The sequence below is a fragment of the Sciurus carolinensis genome, chromosome 10 (genome assembly GCF_902686445.1).
Source record: "Sciurus carolinensis chromosome 10, mSciCar1.2, whole genome shotgun sequence".
Taxonomy (NCBI): domain Eukaryota; kingdom Metazoa; phylum Chordata; class Mammalia; order Rodentia; family Sciuridae; genus Sciurus; species Sciurus carolinensis.
This window is the reverse complement of record NC_062222.1, coordinates 7,921,738-7,941,820: the sequence shown is the minus strand read 5'-3', so window position 1 is coordinate 7,941,820 and position 20,083 is coordinate 7,921,738. Positions and strand designations below refer to the sequence as shown.

Sequence of the window (20,083 nt, the reverse complement as noted above, 5' to 3'; positions counted from 1 at the left end):
TGGCATTTTAATTTCACAGTCACATTAAGGTTAATTTATCCGTATGGATAAATGGAAGGCAAGTTTCAATTTCTCACTTCTTTCCCCAGTTATTCCCACACCATTTGTTGAAAAACTATCCTTTTCCTTTTTAAATGCATTAGCACCTTTGTCAAAAATCAGTTGGCTATATGTACGCAGGTCTCTCTCTGGTTCTCTTGTCATTCAGGTATTGGTCCAAGTTTATGTGTCACTGTCTTCATTCCCAAAGTTTAACAAAAAGTCTTGAGGTGAGGTAGAAGTCCTCCAAATTAGTTCTTTTCAAAACTGTTTTGGCAGTTTCAGACCCTCTGTGTTTCCATACAGATTTTCAGTCAGCTTATTATTTTCTACCCCCAAAAAAGCCTTTTGAAGTTTTTGACTGGGATTGCACTGAATCTATAGATCAATTTGGGGAAATTTTAATAATTTTGAGCCTAATTTACTCACTATACAGGTTTTGTACTTTTTGGTTAAATTTAATCCTTGTTATTTCATGTTTTTGATGACATTATAAACAGTTTTGAGTTTTAAATTGTTCATATTAAAATATAATTGATTTATTGTATATATTGGCCTTGTATCCCACAATTTTGTTAGATTCATTTTATTTCCAGAGATTTTTTGTGTATCCCTTTGGATTTTTTAAAAATTATAGTAATTTCAAATGTAAATAATACATTTCAAAATATTTTAAATTTTTTGTTCACATATTTGTCTTTTACTCCTATTTATTCCTTCATTATACTGCTGTAACTTCTAATATAATGCTGATCTTTGTTCCTTGCTTTCTTTTTTTTTTTTTTTTTGTGGTATTGGGGATTGACCCCAGGGCCTTGTGCTTGCAAGGCAAACACTCTACCAACAGAGTTATATCCCCAGCCCACTTTGTTTTTTTTAGGGGGAACACAGTTTACATTTTCCATCTACTAAAAAGAATGATGTTTTTGTTAGAAATTACATTTACTTGAACATAATAGAAACATTTATTCTTTTAAAAAGCTGTGTAAATAAACTTTTTAGTATTTTGTCACTGTGAACAAAATACCTGACCAGAACAACTTAGAGGAGGAAAAGTTTATTTGGAGCTCACAGTTTGAGAGGTCTCAGTCCACAGATGGCCTGCTCCAGTTCTGGGTCGAGGTGAGGTAGAACATCATGGGGAAGTGCCCAGGGAAACACTGCTCAGCTCATGGTGGGGTCACAAGTAGAGAGGGAAGGAGGGGGAAGGGGCCATCCTTCCAGTGACCCACCTCCTCCAGCCACACCCCACCTGGCCAAAGCTACCACTCAGCCTCTTCATTCAAAGCAGGATGGACCGTCTAGGTTACAGCTCTCGCAGTCCAGTCATCTCACCTCTGGGTGCTCCTGCTTTAGCTCAGGAGTTTTTGGAGAACACTCCAGATACAAACAATAACAATAAATCAGGCAGCTGTACTCGTGTATTAACAAGTCTGCACTGTGCTGTTGAAACCCAGCCTCCTTTGTCTTCCTACTTGGCCATCCCTTGGTGGTTTCGCCATCACACGGTCATTATGCTAAGTATCAATTCTACAAGTCATGAAAAAGAAAAGAAAGGGCAAAGTACAAAGAGTACCAAGCTGGCTTTCATAGAAACTGGATCTTTCATCATCAAAACATCTTTCTTGAAGCCCCACCTAATCCTATATACATCCTGTGTCACTTAATAGCAGGGAAAGGTTCTCAGCGATATGTCCTTGGTGATTTTGTTATTGTACAAGCATCACAGTGTGCACTTACACAAACCTAGATGGTATAGATTACTTTGGATGCAACTGAAAGATGCCATTTGAGGCATCTGCTGGCATAGCACAGCATACTATCTTACAATAAGCTGGTTTTTTACAAGTAGAAGAAATATGCTCAAAGTAATGACAAAAGCACAGTATAATAAATACATAAAAACCAGGACACAGTTGTTTATTAATCATTGCCAAGTGTTATGTTCTGTACAGAACTGCACATGCTACACTTTTAGACACTAGCACCACCACAAATGTAATGTGTTGTGCTGCAATATTACAATGGCTATAATGTCACTAGACGAGAGTCTTTGGCTTAGTGAGAATCCTATGGGACCAGGACTGGTAGTCTTTGCTGACCAAATGCTATGTAGCACATGACTGTACTCATCTCAGAGACCTCTAGTGTTTTGTAGTCATTTCTGTCTGCAAAAAAAGGTGGGCAAATATACTTTCTGTCTCAGTTTAGTAAAAATGTAGTCTCTAAGCAGAGTATATTATATTTCTGTTGGTAAAGAAGAGCAGAAAGTACACTGTTGGGTAGGTAACCAGGGGTCTCCACAAGTACCAAAGCTTCATCTTTGGAAAACTGCTGGTCTTTCGATTCAGAATGCTACAAAGGACTAAGAGTGATGGAGAAGCTCATATATAATCTACTGGAAGGATTCGAACTCTGAAACATTACAACACAAAATTTAAGATTCTGTAATAGGAATGTTTGCTGCTTCAAAAAAAATTAAGGCATTTTGACATCTTATTTAATAGTATTTAAAAATGTCAATATAAATCTGTTAAATCTATAAGTAATTTTTATAAATACAATGTAACTCTATCCTACCTTAAAACATTTAAAATAAACACTTTATGTGCAAAAAAAAAAAAAGTCATTTATTTGTAAATGAAAGCAGAGTCCCTTGCCTGAATTTAAGACTACTTCATTTCTTTCTGAAGAGTTATAAACAGTCTCAAGTCAGGAAAAACAGTTGTTTAAATAACTCATGTTTCTTAGTGATATCTTAACAGATGTGGATCTCCTGTTCAACTGAAATGGGTCAATGTTTTCTACTAATTTCAAAAATGGATAGTATATTCGTAGTAAAGAAAAATATTGTATATTACTTGGAGCTTAAAGATGTGCAATTAAGATCTCTTAGTCTCAGGCTGGCTAAAACATAAAGAAATGGGGAGAGAAATAATGATTTTGGTTGACAGAATAAGGAATTTTGGGGTGACAGCGATACAGGCAGAAGATAGAACCCAATGACTGGACTAAATGACTCCAAGAAACATTTCATTTAAAGATGAAATCATCTACAAACTCTCTATTTTGTTAATCGCATATAATTTCCCACAGAGATACTACATTTAGAGTGACCACTATGAAAATATTTTTTTGTTGAAATGTGTCCATGGTGTCTTAGATTGTACTTATTGATTTACCTTATAAGGTACAGAGGGAAAATGACTGGAATAGTTATTGCTTATACTCCTGTGCATCAGGTTTCTCTATTAGCCATAGGTCTGATTCTGGTTGTCTCCATTCTTCTCCAAGCAATGTGTTAAAAGTGAAAGGTTTGAAATATTCTAGACGATGGTTAAAAGCAAAGAAAAGATGGGAATTGAAATGAATTATGCATTTGTGAAAAAGTAGTCCTGAAAAGCTATTTATTTTGTCAAATCTGTGACAGGACAACAATCTATTTTAAGAAATACCAAAGGTAAGATATGTTCTATATGTACAATTTTCTCATTCTAGCTATCAAACACTCAGCTCTGAATACATTCACCTATTTCTCAAACCACTATCCTTTCAATTCTACAAATAGCTCCCTCACAGTCAAAGGGAGAAATAAAAATCCACCCTTAAAACCTAACTCATTCCATCTAGCTTTAAACAAATCATAAAATGATCTTGCATATGTTCTGATATGCAAACTTTGATATAATTTATAGCAGTCATAGAAGCAATTGTTTTACAAAGTTTCAACTCCATGTTGGAGGATGGATTTAATTCCCTTCTTTGTCAAAGCTAATGAGGGTAATGTGTGAGAGTGCTCATCTTCCTCTTTTCCTTCCAGAAAAACCATTTAACTATTGTGAAACTTTGTCTTATGTCTTAATGAGGGCAGAAAAGTCTTATTGCAGTGGGACTCTGCTCTGTAGGAAATCCCGTACCCTCGCCAATGTACACTCATACTTCCACTTATTAAGCCTCCCGTGATGTAGGAATTGGGAGGCTGAACACAGGAAGACATTTGCTGGTGAAGAGCCAGAGTGATGTGCCGTCTTGGTATGTGGGCCCTGAGTCAGCTGCACCTAGATTCCCATCCCTTTCTGCCCAGCAATTTTAGAATGAAAATTATTGATCTCAGAGTAAGAAGTTAAGGAAACAACAGTGAAGAATGAGAGAAAAAGAGATGAGACTAGGTAAGAAGGATCAGGACTGGGAGAAAAGCAAAGGTAAATGGCAAAAGTGTGCCAGGTAGAGTGAAGACAAGGTAGAGCGAACTAGGAGCATGCCAGGAAGGCGGCGGCAAACGGAGAGAAGGACAGTGCCGTTCATCCCAGGGGGAGGTCAGCCTACCCTACAATCATGCTCACTGGGATGTCTCTGACCAGCTCTTCTGCACCAGACTCTGAACCACACTGAGCACACTGAGAGGCAACAGAAAGCAGGAATCAGTTTGCCCCAAGGACAGTATCTGGCTTTCCTCCCTAGAGGGGGTAGTCCTTGCAGCAGGGCAGGAAGCATTCATAAGCTTGACCAGGAGCTATGTTCTCCCTAGGTCACTGCTTCAGGTGAAGGAGAAGTGTTGAAGATACCTCGGTTTAAATGCCTGCTGCCCCACAAGAGCCAACATCTCCTGCAGTAACTCCGCAGGCACAGCTTCCAGGGCCCTGCAGGGAACATGACTGCTGAAGGGAGATCATGGTCATGCTGCCTCCATCATGTATTTACAGTTCACTCAAAATTACTCTCAGCGCAGATGTAAATTGCCAATTAGAGGTCATTTTTTATCATCAGCAATGTTGCCTAGAGAGATAGTTGACATCCTGATCCTGGTGAGGTTACCAAGAGAGAAGAACTACAGAGATAACTGAAGTACAGATTCTCTTGCAGCAGGAAAAGGATTCATTAGACCTTTGTTCACACCAGGAACCCTAATTCCTCTGGCCATTTAGCTCTGAAAGGACTCATAAATGAATTTGAAACCATATTTCTATATCAGTTGATAAAACACTTGCTAAATGAAAGTTTTCTCATAATGCTAGAGAAAACTAAGTACTGCCCAGACAGCAGTGAGACCATCAGTTCAAAGGTAACCCGTGATGTCCCTACTGAGGACCATCAGGGAATTCTTGACCCCACGAGCAGCTGGTACACATCATCTTTGTTGACTAAGAAGTGCTACTAGTGCTCTACCAAGAATTCTCTAAAATCTCTATGGCTGGAACAGGTCTACACTGATCTACTTACAAGTCTGGTGTTTGTCCTTGCTGCAGTTCATGCTGAGGTATGGGGTAAAGGGCTTCAAAACTTCTTTTATCTTTTGATCCATGAATTGCAAACGAGTTAAATTTTGTCACATTTGGTGGAAAATAGCTCCAAGGAAGATAAGCTCTGCCTTCCCATTTTATCTCTCCTCTGGACACTTTGAATGATAAAGCAAGTTCTTGCTATAGAAACAACGTGATACACAAAAGGTAAATTTAGACTTATACTTTAAACACACACATATTACTTGCACACTTAAAAGATTCTGTTTCATAAGTTTATTCACTTACTTTCCACACATTTCTTCTTCCAGAGAGTAACAGCACTAAGTGCTGTCCATGGCTGTAAAATTAAGGTTCACCATGAGTGTTTGAAAGAAACAAATGTTATTTTTTAACTTTTTAAATGCAAAAGTTTTATTGGGAATGACACCTAAGACAAGAGGACAGGAGACAGAATAAGCAGAAAAAGGAAAGCTTACACCATGTGAAACAAATGCTCTTTTCCTCACCATCTTTAATTTCTGGAATATGTGTGCTTATAATTAAATTTGTAAATAAAGAAAAGAAGCAATACAAATATTGGACCATTACAGGGAAGAGCCAGTGTGTTCAGCTATTTAGAAATGACATGCTTGGTTTCCGTTTCCAGAAAACTGCTAACAAATGCATAAAGTTTCACATGCTAAGATGGCTTTTTACATCTTTTAAGTAAGAAATAATATAAAATATTTCATTTGGTTTGATGGCACAAAGTATGGAAAAGGAGTAAAGGAATATCATATTTTGTGGGGTTTATAATAAGACAAGTTTTCAAAGAATGAAGTGCCCTAAGGGGAAATGGGACCAGTTTCCAAGTCTGAATCTAACAACAAAGTCATTTTCAAAAAGAAACAATATATTCTCAAAAGGAAACTCTAATGAGAATGCATAATAGGGATTAGCAGGTCAGTAAGAATCAAAAAGATTTCACATTTTACATGAAGCAAATGTATTGTCTCTGGAAGACTATCAAACATTTCCACACAAATTGACTTTTGTGAGACTGTGAGGAAAGATTTTCTTTAGTTAAGTATTCCTTTTTTTTTTTTTTTTGATACTGAGGCTTAAACTCAGGGGCACTTTACCAGTGAGTCACATCCCCAGCCCTTTTTATTTTTTGAGACAGGGTCTCACTAAGTTGCTTAGGGCCTTGTCAATTTGCTGCGGTTGGCTTTGAACTCATGATCTTCCTGCCTCATCCTTTGGAGTCAATGGGATCACAGGTGTACACCACCACGTCTGGCTTCAGTTACGTATTCTAACAGAATAAAAATGTTATTTTCTATTTAAAATTCTATGATTATTTTTATTGTTTTTAATACAGCCTAAGGAATATCCTAGGAGGAATAAAATTTCTTACAAATTAAAACAATGATACTCTTCATGTTATTTTTCTAGAATTAGCCATTATAGGAATTATTTGCCTGAGGCAAAACCATGATTCTTGATTATTAGCTATCCTGATGTTCATGAAGCCAAACTATTCTGAGGATTTTATTTTTTTAAATTTATTAATTTTTTAGGCAATGGCCACTGTGTGGCTTCTTAACAAAGGATAATCGAAGTATACTACTCATTTGGTGTTATGTCATCACTTTATCAAAATAAACTATATTATCATCTAATAAAATTAAAACTAAGGATCAAACTTGAGAGTTCTGGCAGTTCCAATTTCTTTACTGACTTCTAGACAAATGGTGTTTGCCTTAACTCTTCCACCTACAGGGTGAAAGCAATCACACAGTATTTGAAATTGCCTTACCTTCCATGACAGTTCATGAGAATTCATCGTATTTTTCAATAAAAGATTTTGTTGTGTTAATTGAGGGATAACACACAGAGACATAAAACTGTACTTCTTTAAAAAATAACTGTAAACAGCTAGATTTTCCACAGTAGAGTTAGTAAAAAAACCAAGAGGAGGGAAAACAAAAAAAGATATCTAAAATCTCATTTAGATAAATTGTCTGCAGCTCTCTGAACAGTACACTGAGGAACAAAGGCTACTGGATATTGATACTGAGAGGTGTCTAAATGGCATATGAAATGTATAATAGCAATACACGGGAATATTTTGTTCATTAAATACTAATCTAAAATCTGCTATAACTTAGATGGCAAGTGAGCATACTTACTTTTTCACATCTACAAAAAGAAAGGAAAGAAATACAGTTTATCAACAAGGTAAAGAAGTTTCCCAAAGAAATAAACTTCAACAAAGATACTCCAAGGTTAATATTTTCTGTGAGTCTAGGAAAATCTATGACACTGCAGGCGAAAATGACATAGTACATACTACAAAAATGACTGATGAATAAAGAAAGGAATATGTAAACACACAACTATACAATATAAAAAATTAAAGTTTAATACAGTTATTTTTAAAATCCCCTAAAAGAAACATTTTTGTGAATTATATTCATTATATTTATATGCTTCCCTATATTAGAACAGTTAATATATAAGAAAGCAAATTTATAGAGTAAATAATGAGGGAGTTTTTGTTTTATAATTTATTTTGCAAAAAAAAAATTCTTCAAATTGATCACAAAAGTCAACAATTCTAGTGAATTAAAAATAACACTGACATAATGTATTCAAACACATTGGAATATATATTTTAAAAATGTATTCTAAATATATGAATTGTATTTGACAATAAAAGAAAATGAAGTTAACATTGCCTCTAATTAGCTCAATTAGTGAGTCTACTGTAACCACATGATTTATAAATTAAAAATAATGTGTTCAAATTATGTAGAAATGATTAAGAAAAAATGTTTTATACTTACGGACAAAGTTCAACTTCTAAATACTGTTCAGTTACATCATTCAAGAAAAATGCTTCCACGACTTTTGAAAACAGAGATAAGATATATTGAGGAAATTAATTTTCCTTCAACAATGAATAATTTCATATTCCTTTAGAATATAAAACTAATTACATTTTTAAAAATTATCATACTATCCCCAGTAAGAAGAGGGGTAGAACAGACGAGACACTGCCTGGAATAAGAAATACATAAGACATAAATCATCATCAATTCTTTTCCATAGCAGATTGTCATAAATTGAAAAGATTTATAAAGCCTACTGTCAACGATAGAGAAGTCAATGTTGTCACACTGACAGACTCTAAGCCAGTTATCTCTTTCTAGGAATTTATCCTAAGGAAATAATCAGGAAAAGACATAAGTACAGCTTTATTCATCAAAGTAGTACTTGAAAAATAAAAATGATGAAAATGGTTATCTCCTCTTATATAGGATTAGTTTCTATTTTTCTAAATAAATCTCTTATCATATAGGAGAGCTGATAAATAATCATAAAATTCATGTATCCCATGCAATGGAATACAATGGAACCACTGAAATCAAAGATACAGTTAAATATTTGTTGGCATGTGTTATGAGTTAGATATTAGGTACTCCCCAGAAGTTCAAGTGTGAAACAATACGAGAAGGTTCAGAGGAGAAATGATTAGGTCATGAAAGTCTTAAACCAACTGGTGAATTAATCTCCTGATGGGAGTAACTGAGTAGGAACTATAGGCAGGTAGGTGTGGCTGGAGGAGGTGGGTCCCTGAGAGCATGCCTTTGGGGTATATATTTTGTATCCCATGAGTAGAGTCTCTCTCTGCTTTCTGATCATCATGTGAGCCGATTCCTTCTACCGCACTCTTCCGCCATGTCCTCCTTCACCTCGAGCCCCAAGGAATGGAGCAGCTGTGTATGGACTGAGACCTCTAAAATCACGAGCCTTCAAATTTTTCCTCCTCTACAATTGTTCTGGGAAGGTCTTGTAGTCCCAGCAGCAAAAAAGCTGACTCAATAGCATGGGAAACTATCAGTGATATTTGATAGGAAGACTGCAGAGTAGCTGTTAAATGTACATGCAATTAAAATGTGCATGTGTGCCTGTGGCCAGAGGTGTGTAAAATGTGCACACAAATGTAAAGACTGTTTATCTGTGATTGTGGAATATGGGTCAGAGATCTTTTAAAAATACTATTACAATTTTCTGGAATTTGGGGAAACTTGTGTTATTTTTAAAATTATTTAGTTATGGCTGGGGATATAGCTCAGTTGGTAGAGTGCATGTCTAGCATGCACAAGGCCCTGGGTTCAATCCCTGGCACCACCACTAAAAAAAAAAAAAAAAAAAAAAAAAAATTATTTAGTTATGAAAATACTATGTTTCTTGTAAATAATTAAAATAATGCAACACATATAAAGTAAAAAGCCAAAGTATTTTTTCCCACTTTAGTCTAAAACCTACCAGGCTTTTTTTGTCCTTCTACAAACTATTTTACTTGTTTAGATTTTTAAAAAATAAAAATGGAATAATATTTACCTAGAACTTGTTTTCATAAAAAACTTTCCAGTATATGAATATATTCTTTTAATGATCACATATTATTTTTCTGCAGAATGTTATAATTTATTCCTCTAATGCTCTATCAGTAGGTATTTAAATTTTAGTTTCTGATTTTTCATGTTATTTTTATAATACAATAGCTAAGATACAGTTCCATTAATAATTCTGAGAATTGAATTATTGTCCCTTTCTAAATCTTTTACTTAAATTAGAATGTCAACTGTGAGGACTGAGGCTATAGTTCAGTGGTATGGATCCTGCCTACCATGCACAAGGCCCTGCCCTGGGTTCAATCCCAGCACTGAAAAAAAAAAAAAAAAAAAAAAAGAAAAGAAAAAAAATGTCTACTACAATGGTTACTTTTATATTTCAACAGTGCCCACGTATTAGGTCATACATTATTCAAGATATTTCCGTGATGGTATTTTTTAAAGATGAGATTAGCATTTAGATCATTAGACTTTTAATGAAGCAGATTACCCTTATAGTGTGGGTGGGCCTCATTTAACCAGCTGAAAGCCTTAATAGAATAAAAAAGATGAACCGCTAAAAGAGGAATTCTGCCATCAGGGAGCCTTCGAATTTGAACTGCACCATCACCTCCTCCCTGGGTTTCTAGGCCTGCCTGCCCTGCAGATGTTGGGCTTGCAGACCTCTACAACTGTGTGAGCCAATTCCTTAAAACAAATCACTGTCTTCCCCTTACCGACAGACCCTTTCTTACTTCTATTGTCCATCATCACCTTACAAAAACACTTTTGTGGCTTCTCTGTACTAAAGACTATATCAGATTCTACAAGTACCTTGATCAGCACATAATTCAGACACTAAATTGGAAAAATTTTCAAAAATGGAGGGATATATGTGTTACTATACGGCTGAGAGAGAGAGGGAGACTGATTGATTGATTGGGGGAAGGATTCCTAGAGGGGGTGCTAGCTAATAAGCTCCACCTTGAAAAATGAGTTGAAATTGGGTGAAGAATGGTGGAAACAGCATTCTGGGGGATAGAGCCATAGACTCAAAGGCACACAATTAGGAAAACTTGGCAAAATGTAGTAAGAACTGGTAACGCTACAGAAAGAATAAGGGGCTGGGTCAGGGAAAGTTGCACAGAGGTCATATTAAGAAAGGTGAAATTCACCTTGAGAGGACAGGGAGCATGAGAAGACTTTAGCTGATGGATGAGGTTAAATTTTCATTTTAGATAGATCACTCTGGCTTCTGAGGGAAGGATGGATTTAAGAGCAAAATGACTATTTAGAAGGCTGTGCCCTAACCAAAGGTAGAAGACGAGGAAGGCCTAACCCACAGCAAAGATGATGGGGATGCAGGCAAGGCAATGAATCAGAAAAACCGATCGGCCTTTGTAAGTAATCCTAATATGGAGACTGAGAGAGAAGAATATCTTGGAAAGATCTCACAATTTTCATGTTTGATGATATGGGGCATTATTAGTGTTATTTAGATTGGACAATTAGGAAAAGAAGCAGGTTTATGAGAAAGCAGATGAGCTGATTAGGATGTGTTAAGCGTGGTGCCTATAAGTGTCTCAAGGGAAGTCATACTGGTATGTTTACTACGAGGAACCTACTGTACAAGTTCTGTATCAATAAAAGACTAAATGTTTAAAAATATGACAAATTAACACTGACAAAGGCATGCTATATGAAAGGTGAGAGAAAGATGTTAGTATTGACTAGAAGACTCATTAAAACATCTCTGAAGAAAGGTAATCTAAATTACACCTGGAACTATGTGCATTAGAGGCAGAGAGAGCAGCACGAGGCCATATGGGGTGAGAATATGTTTCGTCAGGAAGACCATCAACCTTTCGGAAGTTAAGAGCTTTTGGTTGAACATGGGGGCTCAATTCATGAGTGTGCAGAAGGCATACAGGAATGGCTTGAACTGTATCCTAGAAATAGGAATGGCATCATTAAGCATTTCAGAAAGATTAATCCAGTACCTTGATTAGGGTGGTGTTAAGGTGAACCCCTAAAGCTCATGTGTTAGACAACGCAAGATTTTTCAGAGGTGAGACGACTGGGTTATCAGAGCCTTAATCAGTGGGTTAATCCACTTATATGGATTAACTGGGTGGTAACTGTGGGCAGGTGTGGCTGGAGGAGGTGGTCACTGGGGACATGCCTTTTGGGTTTATATTTTTCCCTGGTAAGCAAAGCTCTCTTCCTAACTATCACGTCCTGAGCTGTTTTCCTCCTTCACACCCTTCCACCATGACATTCTGCCTCACATTGGGCCCAGAGCAATGGAGTTGCCCATCTATGAACTGATATCTTGAAACTGTATATCAAATAAACTTTTCCTTCTCTACATTGCTCTTGTCAGAGCCTTTAGTCATAATGTTGAAAAAGCTGACTAAAACAGATAAAGTACAAGGATATCACAGAACAAACCTAAAATTATGTATTTTCATGGCATGTTTTTTAGCCTTAATTTGATATGTGAGATTACTTGCTAGTATAAAGTAAAAACTAAATTTCACGTTGGAGTTGACAGCGTTTCTACAATAAGTAAAACACTCCAAAACTTCCATAAAGGTTTATAAGGCTTCAGTGGTAATTTGAAGATAAAGACAAAACAGCAATTCTGAACTCCTCTCAGGTCAGGTTACAGAAGTAAAGGAAGGAAATATGGCAGCAATCTAAAAATGTAAATTTGTAATTACCGCCTTTCACTGTGGTAGTTACACAGTTGAGGTCACGTAGGTAGTAGAGAGTCAGAATGAGAGTGGTGGGAAACAGCGGACGTGCCCGTGCCAGGGCACTGCCCTCCCTTTCTAGCAGCAAGATAAAATAACAGTTCTGTGAGAGGTTACTATAAAGAGATTTATGTTCGTAATAAAACACAGTACTTCCACTTACCTTCGTAATCCCACAGGCCATTGAAAGGCTTTCCTGGTTCTCCAAGTGGGGCTGGAGGATCGTTGAAAAACGGGGCACTGACTTCCACCATCACCCCTCCCTCACCTGGATTCAGCCTCACCAACACAGGCTCATGCTCCACTGGAAAACCGTCCCAAGTGTGTTCGAGTTTAAAATCCATCCCGAGACTATGAAGGAAGAAGCACATTCAAATAAATGCTTTAACAATATACAAGTTTCCTTTAGTTAGCAATGAAATGGAAATTTCATTACCAAATAATCGGAAGGCAACAGTGACAAGAACAGGGTCCTCGGAGTCCAAAGGCCATCTGTGTTTTGGCAAGTCATAAGATTCAAGTTCTATTCTAAAACAGGTAGTAGGGTCCTAAAAGCTTTAAGAATTTTTTGATCTAGGTTCAGCTCTAGTTTCCTCATAAAGAGTGTGATGGAATCATTTTCAAAAGCTCTAATTCAGATCACTGCAGAAATTGTTAATATACTTAACAATAAAACCATGAATTTATATTTTAATCTTTGTCTTTTTTCATTGTAAAGTACAAAGAAGTCTGAGTTACTGTATCCTCTGAAAATCAAGATCATTATAACAAAACTCAACTTGATAAAAATCATAGAAGCTGTACAATTAACACCTATTCTTTTGGTTAAAAACTTTTTCTGTGGCGGGAGGGAAGTCTCCAGCAATTTGAAGATTAGTAGAGCTGAATTTTGTCTTCCTTTGTCCTGGTATAAATATCTTTTATGGCTTTTCAATTTTTGACACTTCAACTACTAAATGACCTCTTGTTTGGTTAATCACTTCTCTACAACTGAAAAAAAAAAAAGGAACAGGATATACTGTCATTTAAACTTTGAAATAGACTAAGTACATATGAAACAAACAGATTTTGCATTTTAAATTATTTTCCCAAGTATCCAGTGGAAGGACATAGTATTAGATCAGAAAAATTAATTTGCTGAACATCATGAGTCTGTCATTTTGTAAACATTACGCCATTGACCAGACTTTCACAAGTACCATTTAATTATTTCACTACAAACTTGCAGAGGAGCTGTTATTATCCTCATTACAAATGAAGAAACAGACTGTTCCAAGATCACATGACTAGCATGACCAGCATCCAAACCAATGTCAGCCATGTGTTCCCAGACAAAGACATTGTAGGACGAAAACTTTATTTTAGAAGTGGTAGATTCTCCAAATTACTACTGGTTTCTATGTCTTATCCAGAAGATAATCCTGATTTAGTATTTAATGATATTTCCAAACTGTAACTTCCATTATCTGAAATCTTTTAATGCATTCCCTTGCTTCACATTATTTTTACATCAAGTAATGAAGTTATGAAATTGAGAATAAATTTAATTCCATCAATATATATTCTACTATGTGCCAAGCAGTGGGAGGCCACATATCTAAGCTGTGTCGCATAAGGATCTAAGATCTCTGTAATCCTTTTTCAAAAGTATGTAGTTTTGATAATTTTCATCTCTGCCAGCAATTTTAATAATCTCAAAAATTTAGTTTTTCTATTACAATTCATAAAAACTGATAGTACTTCAGAAGAAAATGTTCAGTAATTCCTATTCTTCACTACTGAAATAAGCTCAAAGAGCACTAAGACTACAAACAGACTCTGATTTATACAGAATGTAGTCTTGGTTAATAAGGAATAAAATAGTTCAAAGATAAATTTACTTTCTTCAATTGAAACATCAGGGAATATTCTACAAAAATAAACGTGTAACTCCCCATCCCAAATTTTGGTTGTAGTAAGTATCCTCTTGAGGCCTATAGGAAGAAATACAACTAAACCAAGGTGTTAGAAAAGCTGATTCACTTTGATTCTGGCACCGACAATGCTGACAGAGTATGCTCTTTTCCTAATTTGGAGTGTGACCATCCTTGACAATTCTTGCAAAATATAATATAGCTCAGTAACTAGCAAGTTCTTGCAGACTCACTCATTCTTCATACACCACCATATTCTCCAAAGTGCTACATGTACTAAAGGGATCCCTATCCAAATCCCAAGTCAGGCAATTGTCTGTATGTCAGAATGGAATAAAACCAAATCCACTTATATGCTCCTAAAAGTGACCTGTCACTTCCATGTACACAAGGTGAGTCTCATAGACAAGAGTGAGGTATACTTCGTGGGTTTCAAATTATTTTAAAACATGATCCTTAATTTGGAAGGTAAGAACTAAAAAAAGCAGAGATGCTCTTGCTGAGAATGAGGTAATGATATCCCCAAACCTTTCTACTGGGGTCTTATTTGTTTGTTTGCTTCCCTTTTCCCCTAAGGTTTCTTTGAGCATTTTTTGAAAATTAATGCAAGAAATAGTGACCAGACTTTCACAAGTACCAGTAACACCATGGCTGATATATCCAAGGGCAAAATATAGGTTTGACTTTAATGGGATAAAATAAGTTTAGTTTATTATTAGGATGACTAATTAATTTTTTAAAATTTATTACTGCTTAAAGAATACTCATGTCAAACTACGTATGCATAACACTTACTTTAAAACTAACCTGAAAAGTACAGTCCTGACTACTAGTTAACAATCTAATCTAAAGGTGATGTGGACTCAAACAGACAACTGACAATTCTCTAAATTCCTGAGTCTTAACCCCTACTGCCTTTCAGTTTCTCTGCCCACATGCTCATTAAATAGAGACAATTTGATTGCCACTACCCCACACACCCTGGCCTCGCACTCCCCTTTGGTCATTCTCTATTGGGGGTACACTGCTCCATTTTGAATCACAGAACTTACTGTGCATGACTGACTAATTTGTAGACTGTCTCCCTGGCAGCCTCTAGAATGCCTATAAGTAACAGGAGCTCACTGGCAATCTGTTAAATGAATATTGTTTTAGGTTCTGCATCTAAAATTCCATGACTGTCAAGCTGTGTTCAGGAGAAACCTGTTGTTAGTGGCGTCCTCATCCCTTTAACACTACACATCAAGACAGTGGCTAATAATGATGATCTGTCATACCCAGAAATTTCCTTTCCAATTAGTTCACTAAGCACTTATTAAGCACCCATTTTGTTCGGATATATGACAGGTGCTGGGGAAATAAAGTGGAAGAAGTCTATGGGGAGTTTGGGATGATTCTCATGTCGCCATCGGCCAGGCCAGGTCAGGTCCCCACTTCCACTCACCTGTTTCACTCTGCAATCCAGAGATACAGTTTGATGAAGGGTCATCAAACCACGTTTTGGATGAATTTAAGATTTAAACATAAAATATTAACCTATATAAAAACAGAATAATTCAATCCCTAGTACTACAAAAAAAAGTTTTTTAAAATAAGATCTTTGGGTAGAGAAAGACTTTTAAAATATGTCTCCAAACCTAAACACTTGACTACATAAATTAAAAACAGCAGCCTCCCTCTCCACCATCAAACAAAAGGAGGAGCCTCCTTCCTCCACCACCGAAACGGAGCCTCCCATTAACAAAATCAAAAGACAGTCTTGGAAAACGAATATGTGGCTCATATTTCAAAAGAACAGCTATTTTTTAATGCATAAAGAGCTTCAAGAAATCAATAAACAACAATAAAATCCCAACAGAAAAGTGGATTAAAGATATGAACAGTCTTTTCACAGAAAGAAAACACAAAATATTCAGTGTCATTAACAATGAAAGAAATGCAAACTAAGAGCAAATTTTCACTTCGATTGGCAAGGATCAGAAAGTGTGATAACGTGCTGTGTTAATGAAGACAGACAAAATTCACATTGCTATTGGAGTAAAATTGGTACAGCCTCTTGTGAAGAGCAATGTATCAGTTATATATCAAAATAAAAATGCAAATATCCTTTGACTCAATAGTTTTAAGAGTTGTAATGCCTGGGCATTATCAAAATGACAACAATATAAGTATTTTGTGGTAACTCTGTGTAGAATAACAAAATATTAGAAGCAACTTTACCTTTCTGTAGAGGGCTGACAAAAAAATCGTGCTATCATACCATGAAATACTACATAGTTTCCAGAATCAATGAGGCAGTTCTGTATGTTCATCTAAAGTATATTGCAAGGTGAAAAGAGCGTTGTAAAATTGTGCAGTTGTTTAATAAAAAGCAAGCTTATTTGCACATCTGCTAGTGGTGCTTCTCAGGAAGCATATTAAGAAACCAGTGGTAGCACTGATTAATTTGCTGGAGGGAATTATCTGCTTGAGACATGGAGGAAGGCTTACTTTGAACTTTATCACTTTTTTCTTTTTAACCTGTTTGAATTTTATACTATGATAAATACGCATTGGTATTTTAAAATAAATAATTCAAAAATATTCTTAAAGTCTACTTTAAGGCCGAAGGTCTTAAGTAGCATGATGACTGAACATTTCCATAAACGAGAATCAGTACTGTCATGGTGATCACGGTCCTACTCTGTAATTTTAAATACTGGATGTTTAGACTTTCTTAAAATAATGTTCATTGTTAATTTGAACTTTCGCACATTTAGCCTTTGTTCTTCGAATTACTCTTCCACCAAAAGTAAAAATGTTACTTCTCCCACTAATCATCGCTTTACCCTTACTGCGGAAAGACCTTTGTAAGTAAAGTCAGGAAAAGGAAAGGCGCCAAGACCCCGGAGCATTAAGAGCACAGGAGAAAAAAAATATTCCAGAAAGTTTAAAACAAGGACGTTAAGGGAAAGGTGCTTACTTAATCAACAATTTGCAAGGAATATTTCCCAATTCCTCTCTTGGCTAGAGTTCCTTTAGTCATTCAACAATACCACTTTCTTTTCAGTTTGCACCCTCCCGCCGCGCCCACTAATGAGAAACGGAGAAATGAGGAAGGTAGCCTGGGAAGCGGGCGAACTGTGCCAGCACGAGGCGGCGGCACAGCTAAGCACCTGGCAGCACTTCTCGGCGAGAAGACCCAGGCCCCACCGGCGAGCGGGGAGCGGCAGGGTAGCGAGCGCCCAGACCCGGAAGCCACGCAGCGTCCAGGCAGCTGGAGCGGCGGCCCCGCGGGGCGTGACCTGGCCGGTCCGGGGGCGTGGCCTGGCTCGCCCGCCGCGCGCACGCCTTGGGGGCGGGGCTCGCAGGACCCGCGCAGACGCCGGGCTTTTCCAGGGAAGAAATACGTTCCAGAGCCAGGGACCGGCGTCTGCAGACTTTTCATCGTTCCGCTGAAGTTTGAGCGGTTTCCTAAAAGCAGGAAGGGTAATTCGGCAGTATAAATACTATGCGACCATTTGAAAATCACCCGTAAGCAGTGAAGGCCACAAGAGAACCTGTACAGCAGTCGTTCATTTATTGCAGTTAAAGGCTAACCGACCTTATAGACAAAAGTATTAATTATAAAACGCTACCATATATTATATTATACTAGTGGGAAACATACATAGTGGTTAATAATTGTGAAATTGGAGCTGTACCTCCTGGGTTCAAATCTCAGCTCAGACACTTTTTAACTGTGTGATCAGCTTTGAACCTTGCTTAGATGTCAAGCTTTGTATTTTCCACTTTGTATTCATATTTTTCATAATAGTCTGCATATAGTGCTAGATGTCAGTTGATTGAATGAATTCATGAGTAAAATCTGTCATTAATTTTCAATCTATGTAATTTTCAAGGGTTTTCTTTAATGAAGAAAAGTGTCTAATATTAACCATGATATAATGCCTTAAGAATAAACATTTAAGTACTTTTCTTTCCCTCTTTTCATTCATAGGTACTTTTACATTCACAGATACTTTCCATGCACATTCACTGAATTCTTTAACACGAGATTAAAAAAAAAAACTTTATTATGTCCCAGGTTTTATGATAAAGCTTGGAAACGAATCACGGATTAGTTTGATGAAGACTGCAGGAAGAATTTGAGAGCTTTGGGAAAAAGCTCCTACCTTGGGGAAAAAGGGATAGAGAGCTTGGGAGAAGATTTAAGGAGAAACACTACATAGGTTATTTTAAGGATAAGTAAGAATCATTACAATTTTGTTTACTAATGGTGAAAGTTATTTTGAAAACACTATTAAAATTCAAGCAGAAAAGTCTTGTACCCACACAAAATATAAAGAAAAACAAAAAATTATGGTTTGCAATCACTTTGACCCCAATCATATAAGCCAACAATTCAAATGTAGACAAAAATATTTCTGGTCTCATTATTCAGTTTATTTAAAAACCACACCTCATTTACATCCAGAAGAAACTCTTTGCTTGCAGTCACACTAATATTTCTATCAAATTTGAGTGTCAACGTAGTTTTATAACTACTGACTTGATATCCCCTTAAATCACAATATGACAACATACAAGGTTCAAATGTAGGAGAAGTTACAAGCATGTCTTTGGGCAGTCAGTGAGAAGTTCATGAAGAGTCACTGAACTTTAAAAAAGAGTTAGAGCTTGTACGTTCACTTCTCCCTTCAAATAAGTGTTTGTGTTAACTTCATGACCACTAAAAATCAGAACAAGTTCAATCTTAACTGACAAACTAATTAAATCTTTCTATGGTGCCTATACATAAATATTTAACAGTCATTAGAGGAAAGAACAATCTCATTTTCTTAATAATCAGATGGAGTAAAACCCATAACAGTCCTCACATACCTAACTGGACATACTTGAATATATTATTAAAATGTCTTGATGCATTTTGCTAACATTATTTTGTTTATATGACAGTGTGAATACAGGGGGAAAGACTTCTCAAACGGTTAAATGAAAAACTCAATAAAGGTGCATTTATGACATGTTAGTTTAGTGGAACTTTATTTCAATCCACTAAAATACAATCTATTAAAAAGCACTGGGTCTGGGGATATAGCTCAGTCGGTAGAGTGCTTACCTTGCAAGCAGCAAGGCCCTGGGTTCTAATCCCCAGTACCGCGGGCGGGCGGGAGGGGGAAGCACTAAAACCGGGGGCTGTTTCAAGTTAAGTTTTATTGCTAGTGTTATAATTCTTCCAATGTTATGTATTTTTGTAAAAAATAGTTTCAAGCTCAGAGAAAATTAATTTTTTAAAATTGGAAACTAATCTATCCACAAATGTAAATTTTACCTCTTTTTTTTCTTGCACAAAATGTAAATTTTCTCTCCTGAGGAAACAAACATCTTTGAAGAAATAACTGCTAACTGTGCAGGATCTTTGGGGTACTTGCGAGTGCAGACCTTATCACGAAGGAGTTAAATATTCAGACCACAGCTGTCTTTTTTCTCTACAGACCCACGAGGGGCAGGACTGTACTCCAGAGATTACCAAGTCCATACCCCGAAGTAGCCCTGGTGAGGGAGTCTGCCGACCCCGGTTCCCCAGCAGCGGTGGGCACCCACATGCTTTTCGCCCACCCCCTTTGGCCAGCGGGTTTTCCCACTCCAGAAATGCTCAGCATATCAGCAACCGTAGATGCCGAGGGAATTTAAAATATGGGCACAATGCCCTACCCACCTGGCGCCACCTCCCGCGCACTGACCCGCCGCGCTAAGCGGGTGGCTCT

At 36.8% G+C, this 20,083-nt stretch overlaps 1 protein-coding gene across 5 annotated transcripts; it reads right to left on the bottom strand.

Annotated features, from left to right (window-relative positions):
- Positions 1 to 1,186: 1,186 nt before the first annotated feature.
- Positions 1,187 to 20,054, bottom strand: C10H4orf33 (chromosome 10 C4orf33 homolog). Of its 5 annotated transcripts, XM_047565699.1 has the most exons (7): positions 12,857 to 12,921; positions 12,584 to 12,771; positions 8,111 to 8,171; positions 5,568 to 5,619; positions 5,260 to 5,459; positions 3,222 to 3,376; positions 1,187 to 1,569 (listed from the first exon to the last, which is right to left on the bottom strand). In XM_047565699.1, the coding sequence occupies exons 1-6, from the start codon at positions 12,910 to 12,912 to the stop codon at positions 3,256 to 3,258; spliced, it is 678 nt and encodes a 225-aa protein (XP_047421655.1). In that variant the 5' UTR covers positions 12,913 to 12,921; the 3' UTR covers positions 1,187 to 1,569; positions 3,222 to 3,255. The 5 variants fall into 5 exon arrangements, with proteins under 5 accessions (XP_047421655.1, XP_047421658.1, XP_047421657.1 ...); XM_047565702.1 differs by lacking the exons at positions 1,187 to 1,569; positions 12,857 to 12,921 and adding an exon at positions 20,035 to 20,054 and having other exon boundaries at positions 2,649 to 3,376; XM_047565701.1 differs by lacking the exons at positions 1,187 to 1,569; positions 12,857 to 12,921 and adding an exon at positions 17,489 to 17,613 and having other exon boundaries at positions 2,649 to 3,376.
- Positions 20,055 to 20,083: the final 29 nt, after the last annotated feature.